This window comes from Chiloscyllium plagiosum, unplaced genomic scaffold (genome assembly GCF_037043375.1).
Source record: "Chiloscyllium plagiosum isolate Xiang-an unplaced genomic scaffold, Cpla_swu_hap1 HiC_scaffold_35, whole genome shotgun sequence".
Lineage (NCBI taxonomy): Eukaryota > Metazoa > Chordata > Chondrichthyes > Orectolobiformes > Hemiscylliidae > Chiloscyllium > Chiloscyllium plagiosum.
Genome location: NW_028270173.1, coordinates 58,688,608 through 58,696,525, shown reverse-complemented (window position 1 = coordinate 58,696,525; position 7,918 = coordinate 58,688,608). Strand labels below are relative to the sequence as shown.

The 7,918-nt window shown below is 44.2% G+C and overlaps 1 protein-coding gene across 6 annotated transcripts; it reads right to left on the bottom strand.

Annotated features, from left to right (window-relative positions):
* Nucleotides 1-1,387: 1,387 nt before the first annotated feature.
* On the bottom strand, nt 1,388-7,513 carry LOC122541597 (syncytin-A-like). 6 transcript variants are annotated; one of them, XR_015752919.1, is made up of 3 exons: nt 6,418-6,747; nt 3,528-5,885; nt 1,388-1,980 (listed from the first exon to the last, which is right to left on the bottom strand). XR_015752919.1 is itself a non-coding variant. In XM_043678457.2 (2 exons), exon 2 carries the CDS (start codon nt 4,825-4,827, stop codon nt 3,742-3,744), a length of 1,086 nt encoding a protein of 361 aa, XP_043534392.2. In that variant the 5' UTR covers nt 4,828-5,885; nt 7,495-7,513; the 3' UTR covers nt 2,906-3,741. The 6 variants fall into 6 exon arrangements, 5 of the variants coding, with proteins under 5 accessions (XP_043534392.2, XP_043534391.2, XP_043534390.2 ...); XM_043678457.2 differs by lacking the exons at nt 1,388-1,980; nt 6,418-6,747 and adding an exon at nt 7,495-7,513 and having other exon boundaries at nt 2,906-5,885; XM_043678456.2 differs by lacking the exon at nt 1,388-1,980 and having other exon boundaries at nt 2,906-5,899.
* Between the last annotated feature and the right edge of the window lie 405 nt (nt 7,514-7,918).

Below are 7,918 nucleotides of genomic sequence, written 5' to 3'. Positions count from 1 at the left end.
ACTGTACAGTTAGTAAGTTTGCAGATGACACCAAAATTGGAGGTGTTGTGGACAGCGAAGAAGGTTATCTCAGAATACAAGAGGATCTTGACCAGATGCGCCAATGGGCTGAGAAGTGGCAGATGGAGTTTAATTCAGATAAATGCGCAATGCTGAATTTTGGGAAAGCAAATCTTAGCAGGACTTATACACTTTATGGTAAGGTCCTGGGGAGTGTTGCTGAACAGAGACCTTGGAGTGCAGGTTCATAGCTCCTTGAAAGTGGAGTCACAGGTAGATAGGATAGTGAAGAAGGCGTTTGGTATGATTTCTTTTATTGGTCAGAGTTCTGAGTACAGGAGTTGGGAGGTCATGTTGCGGCTGTACAGGACTTTGATAGGCCACTGTTGGAATATTGCGTGCAATTCTGGTCGCCTTCCTATCGGAAAGATGTGAAACTTGATAGGGTTCAGAAAAGATGTACAAGGATATTGCCAGGGTTGGAGGTTTTGAGCTATGGGGAGAGGCTGAACAGGCTGGGGCTGTTTTCCCTGGAGCGTCGGAGGCTGAGGGGTGACCTTATAGAGGTTTACAAAATTATGAGGGGCATGGATAGGATAAATAGGCAAAGTCTTTTCCCTGGGGTCGGGGAGTCCTGAACTAGAGGGCATAGGTTTAGGGTGAGAGGAGAAAGATATAAAAGAGACCTAAGGGAGAACGTTTTCACAAAGAGGGTGGTACGTGTATGGAATGAGCTGCCAGAGGAAGTTGTGGAGGCTGATACAATTGCAACATTTAAAAGGCATTTGGATGGGTACATGAATAGGAAGAGTTTGGAGGGATATGGGCCGGCTGCTGGCAGGTGGGACTAGATTGGGTTGGGATACCTGGTCAGCATGGACGGGTTGGACCGAAGGGTCTGTTTCCATGCTGTATATTCATGACCTGTCTACATCAATGGTGCGGAGGTGGAAATGGTCATAGAGTGTCAAGTTCCTGGGAGTGATGATCACCAACAATCTGTCACGACAGTCAAGGAAGCACAACAATTTCTTCAGAAGACTAAGAACATTCGATACGTCCACAAAGATGCTTACCTTTCTTTGTAGATGCATCATGTCATACTGTGGTGAGTGCACTTCCCAAGACTGCAAGAAACCGCAGAAACACATGAACACAGCCCAGTCAAACATGCAAACCAGTTTCTCATCCATTGACTTCATCTATACTTCCTGCTGTCTCTGGAAAGCAATCTAAATAATCAATGGCCCCTGCATGTACTCATCTCCACACTCTTCCATTGGGTAGAAGATATAAAACTTTGAATACAAGTACAAACAGATTCCTGACTGTTATCAAAGTTTCGATGTGGAGGTGCCAGCGTTGGACTGGGGTGGACAAAGTTAAAAATCACACAACACTAAGTTTTAGTCTTATAGGTTTATTTGGAAATACTTGCTTTCGGAGTGCTGCTCCTTCATCAGGTAACTGGTGGGACAGGATCATAAGACACAGAACTTATAGCAAAAGATCTCAGTGTCTTGCAACTGAAACAATATATTGAACAAACCGAGATTGCTGTTAAGTCTCTTATCGTTTCGACTGGGTTGCAAGTTTCGGTTCATTAATATGCAAATCCAAGAACTTCTTTCCAGTCGCGTTCTCAAGATAACTTAAGGTTTTATAAAAAAAGGTGACATCTTCGCTCAGACAATGCATTAAAGGTGTGAGGTTAGAGTCTGTCTGTATCCCAATCTTGAGCCAGACTAGTTCTGTTTCCAAAGTAGGAATTTACCAAATGTTACATGGATTGAATGCTTGTATTGACTGCCTGCAGATTGTGTGATTTTTCAACAAAATCGAATGTATTTGCAATCAGAACTCTGAATAGACCTCTCAAATGTTAATGTTGATCTCTCTTTTTGCACCTTTTCTGCGGCTGTAACACTGGATTTTGGACTCTGTTCTACTTCCTGATGAACTTTCTTCGGTAAGATCTGCCTGTAGAGCACACAAAACAATAACTTTCACTAAATCTTAGAACATGTGACAACAATAAATCAAATCAAATCTGTTGCAGCTGCTGTCTTAGTTGCCCTGGTAAATGTTTGACAGAGCTTTCTCATGTGGGGATAGCATTCTTCATCGTTGGATGGTTTTAAACTGACATCAGTGTGGGATGTGTACCCTGTATGTGTTTGACAGCAGATCAGAAGAGGAAGACCCACAGCATCCAAGGCAGGGATGAGATCAGCAAGTGCAGAAGAGAGGGTCACTAGAAGAGTGTTACTTTGTACCTGTGCTTGGACAGTGTCCTTTGAAGATTGGTTATGTTACTTGGGTGACTGATCCCTCACTCCTCCACAGATGTCCCTGTTGGTCTCTCACCTCACCTAATGAAACACCGTTTGACTGACCTTATGTCCCTGACCAGGGTTTGGGAGATGACAACTAGTTCTGGAACTTTAGAGAGAAACACAGGAAGGTTGGTGGTGATCAGAGCTTAGTTCCCAAAGATAGAAAGCACCAAATTTTCAATTTTGAAGGGAGGAATGATAACAACAGATTCAAAGGAAAGAAGGAGAACATTTGAAGAAAGAAAACCATGAATAGATCAGCTAACTTGTATTAACTCAGGTCATTCACACACCCAGATCAGGATCAAGACTCTTCTACCGCAGTCACTCATACTCTCATGTACCACTGACTTTAATGTAATTGAGTGGGGTGTTGGGAGCAGGACCTGAATTTACAGGGAGCTCTCCAGGCACAGCTCATCCAGTGAGAGGAGCTTGCACTATAGCTCAATGGCTTGAGGGAGAGGGATATCAATATTGTTGGACTCGAGCTCAATCTACCAGCTTACTTTCCCTTATGTGTGAGCCGAGTCCTGCGTGTTCTTTTAATGAAGCAATAGGAGAAGATATTCAGTCTCAAACTCTTACTTTATTTTAGCAGTGAGTGGATAAAGTATACAGAGCTCTGGGTCTTGACCTTCCCGTCCCTGACAAACAGCAAAGTGTGTCAGTTCACGAAGTCCGACCCCTATCCTGCCCCTGACCCAGTCTTTTATACAGTACAAAACGTCATGTAATCACAGAACATTGTGTACGCATTGAGGTGTGGTTGTCTTCTGATTGGCTGTTGACCTGACTCCATTCTCCGCCTTCTCGCGTTCCTGGATATCTGACCCCATGTGACCTCCTTGTGCAGGTGGTGGTGCGAAATAGTTCTTGTTTTTTTAAAACCACAGATTACAACATGTCCTGCATCTGCACTCACAGGGCTGCAACACCCCCGCTGTCTGCCTCGCTCTCCCAACCGCCGCCATGGCCGCCAGGACACACTGCTCTTTGTTAAAAGTCATTCCTATTGTGTGGTTACATCAGCATATCTTTACAAGTCAGATGTACTCAGTACTTTTCCACTGTCTGTTCGTCCCCACAAGGGTTACACAACCCACTGTGTTAGTTAATGGTTAAGCAGAGCATTATATTATAAGTAACTGAAACAAATATATCATTTAAATGCTTCTGAGTTCTTCGTACTAAGGCATATATTTACAAGTCCCCCTTTTGGTCTCATGAAAATGAGACCAACCAAACAGGTTTATCCATCACATTCGCTCTCCGACGCGTAGTCTTCCCTTCCCGCCAGAGCCATTGTTTCCGTTTCCATCTGTGCCATCTGGTAGGGCGGGGGAGCCTTCCCTTCAATTGCTGTGATGATTACCCTGTTATACAGAGATCTAATACAGGGGATTCAACAACATCCACACCACACTAACGCAGTCATCATACCAGCGAGGAACAGAAATACAGACACAACCAATCCTTTCCATTTCCCAAACCATGAGTTGAAAATGCCCCCCAGAGAGTTGTCAATACCTGAATGTTCATGCATTTCTTCAGACAAGGTTTTTAATCCTTCCAGGGCTCTAGTTACCGAGCCATCAGGTGCTGTATTATTGGGGATGAACATACAACATTGATCTCCGAACATAAAGCACACTCCCCTCTTTTCTGCTAACAACATATCCAAGGCCATTCTATTTTGTACTGTCATTAATGAGGTCGCTGCTAATTGTTCAGAGAGTCCTGCCACCGCGTCTCTGGTTTTGTTGGCTAGCCTGAGTACATTGTAATGTATATAATTGATTCGGTCGATGTTTTTATTCTGCGTGATTGGGAATAGAGCACCGATAATTGGGAGATTCTCAAATCCTGCTGCTCCCTGGTCTACTAATTTATATTCATCAGGTACACCTCGGGGGACACCTATTGCATCTATGTAAGTGGTTGAGCTGGAAGTGATAGCAAACAAATCCCTGCGTTTTCGTACATGTGGATTTATTCCCTGTTGTCGTTCTCCTAATAGGAATAAGGGTAACCCTAGCCTGACCATTGCACAGGTTCCAGACCAATCTGGAGGTAGACTAACGTGCAGCGTTCTATCACCACAGTACCAGAACAGATCAGCTCTACCCCAAATCATTGTACTAGCATTCTGCCAGCCGTTTACATTAATCGTGTCCTTACACCATTCAACAGGCTTGTCTCCCAAGATTATGTGAGAACTTCGAGTGAAACAAGTGTAATTGTCGGCCTTAGGGATAAACACTGGGGACAACGTGGAATTCTTTACAGGTGGAAAAATAGCATTTAGGGTGGTACAATTAGGAGGGTCTGCCTGCATGGTGAGTGCCATCATGCAGTAAAATCCTGCTGGGTCTGTACTAGGGAACATTGGGGCTGGGGTAGTAAATAGAGTTGGCCTAGCCGAGGAACATGCGACGCAATTTCTCATATTCATTGAGGTTGCGGTAGCTGTCATCCAGTCCAGCCACATGTTCCTATCCCGTATCCGGTGGCTAGTCAAATAATGTCATCTCTCGTAACGTTGTTGCAAGCTATCACCACAACTCCTGAACTTTGTTCTAACTCCATGCTTGTTGTGTTTTCGGTTTTTGGCTGGTGTATAGGAGGATCCACCAAGGTTACCTTCACTAGTCCCATGGTATCCTTTCCTGATTGATCTACACCTATTACAAAGTAAAAGCTTTTATCATCGATTTCGCACTGATTCCGTACTTCTTCGGGACCAGGGTTGATGTTGAATCCTGTCAGGGTTAACAAGAGTGGATTTTTTATCTCTGAGGAATGATCGAGTTGCCCCCTAGTCAGGCTCACATGGTCTCGAGCCTTCCATCTATTATCTGAGGATGGTGACTTCTTGGGTGTCCATCTTACCCCAGTCCATGTTAGTACATGATTCCACGTCGGGCACCATCTATAGTAATTGGTATGCACGCAAAGGTATACATCATACCCTCTCCAGCTCCCTGGATTGTGGCCACAGTTTATTGCTTTGCATAAGTCAAACTGGTATGTTTTATCATGCTTTGGGTTATGTCTGATGTGTACCCGGCTCCCCACTACCCTTATACATTTGTCCACCTCTTGTCCTGTTGATCTTTCGTTCCTGGGCCCTTCTCCCTCGCCTGTGTGTCTGTCCCTTGCGGTTGGCTCCCATATTAACAGCGGCATAACAATTATACATGAAATAATAGCAAGAACTCCTAACCACAACCACCTAGGGTGATGTGGGTCCCCTGCAGAGATGAACATTATGGCCTTTACGCAATTAAAAGTTTAAAAACCCTTCTACTCTTTTTCTGTTCATATTTGTTCTCGAGTTCTTGTTGGCGGTTCCGTGGCTCCACACTGGCTCCAATGGTACCAGCTTTCTCCTTTCCCCTGCAGTCTGACTGCATGGGATGTCCTCTCCACCACCTTGTAAGGTCCTGTCCATCTTGGCTCCGACCACTTCCGTTTGATCACCTTCAGCAGGACCCAGTCTGTGGTAGGTGATGCCTGGCTCTGTCGGTCCCCCTTTGCCGCTCGAACCTGTTTGGAGAAAGCTGTGAGTATTGCTTTTATGAGATCCTGCTTAATGGACTTAAAACCTCCTCACACTCGGCCACGGCTCTTCTTACGTACCTTGTTGCTTTTATGGGGACTCTAACCCCATGGGACTTTAAACCTGTACATATTAAACCTTGTTGCTTTTATGGGGACTCTAACCCCACAGGACTTTAATCCCGTACGTATTAAACTTTGTTGCTTTTATGGGGACTCTAACCCCATGGGACTTTAAACCTGTACATATTAAACTTTGTTGCTTTTATGGGGACTCTAACCCCATGGGACTTTAATCCCGTACATATTAAACTTTGTTGCTTTTATGGGGACTCTAACCCCATGGGACTTTAAACGTGTACATATTAAACTTTGTTGCTTTTATGGGGACTCTAACCCCGCGCGAGATTATATTAATACTTTATCCACTTACAATTACTAGGACACTTGCAGTATCATGACAACAATCAATTTGGTATCTCCAATTGCAGAACTTCGATATAAACAGGTGTCTGCTCACCTTTTTAATGCGGCGCCGCTTGTTGTTGTCATCAGACGTCAGTTGTCCGTTGTTTCTATTTTTCTCTCTTTTCCATCACTTCTCCGTCTTCATCACGTCGGGGTCACCAAATTGTTGGACTTTGGCTCAATCTACCAGCTTACTTTCCTCTATGTGTGAGCCGAGTCCTGCGTGTTCTTTCACTGAAGCAATAGGAGAAGGTATTCGGTCTCAAACTCTTACTTTATTTTAGCAGTAAGTGGATAAAGTATACAGAGCTCTGGGTCTAGATCTTCCCGTCCCTGACAAACAGCAAAGTGTGTCAGTTCACGAAGTCTGACCCCTATCCTGCCCCTGACCCAGTCTTTTATACAGTACAAAACATCATGTAATCACAGAACATTGTGCAAGCATTGAGGTGTAGTTGTCTTCTGACTGGCCGTTGACCTGACTCCATTCTCCACCTTCTCGCGTTCCCGGATATCTGACCCCATGTGACCTCCTTGTGCAGGTGGTGGTGCGAAATAGTTCTTGTTTTTTTAAAACCACAGATTACAACATGTCCTGCATCTGCACTCACAGGGCTGCAACACCCCCGCTGTCTGCCTCACTCTCCCAACCGCCACCATGGCCGCCAGGACACACTGCTCTTTGTTAAAAGTCATTCCTATTGTGTGGTTACATCAGCATATCTTTACAAGTCAGATGTACTCAGTACTTTTCCACTGTCTGTTCGTCCCCACAAGGGTTACACAACCCACTGTGTTAGTTAATGGTTAAGCAGAGCATTGTATTATAAGTAACTGAAACAAATATATCATTTAAATGCTTCATACTAAGGCATATATTTAGAATATCAAGTATTTTCAGATGGTCAACAGTTGCCGTGGAGTGTGACAGAACTGGAACCGGTGGGATTTGGGTTTTTTTTAAGCTTGATACTCATTCTCCCTCCATCTCACAACCCCTCCTCCTCTCCCTCTCTTTTTCTCTCACTGCCCAGCCCCACATTTCCTCTTGCTCCCCATGCCCCCTATTTAGGTCTGAAAGTTGGATCAGTTCAGGATTCAAAATACAGTGTTGTGGCAGGAAACTCACTTTTGAAGCATCAACAAGGTATCCATAATATCGACATTGGTTAAAAACAACATCTGTGATTGGAGGAGCAGCAAGGGCTGGAGTGACAGAGTCTGTGATTGGAGGAGCAGCAAGGGCTGGAGTGACAGAGTCTGTGATTGGAGGAGCAGCAAGGGCTGGTGTGACAGAGTCTGTGATTGGAGGAAAATTAAACCCAAGCTAAACTTTTCTATGAGTTGCAAAGAGAGAGAGTGGTGGAAACAGTTCTCTTTTGCACAGAGCTTAAGCACCTTGAAGTTAAAGATACATTTTTTTTTCTTGGTTTGTAACTATTTAATTTTGAAAACCCTCTTTTTATTGAATATGCTGGCAGCTGATTCTGGTTGCTATGCTGAGTTAGGTCTTGTTTAATTATTTATAACTAAATAGTCCCCTTCCCATCCCA

Excerpts from the sequence above, each read along its gene's own strand:
- LOC122541597 (XM_043678457.2), bottom strand. The coding sequence starts at position 4,827 with ATGTGGCTGGACTGGATGACAGCTACCGCAACCTCAATGAATATGAGA.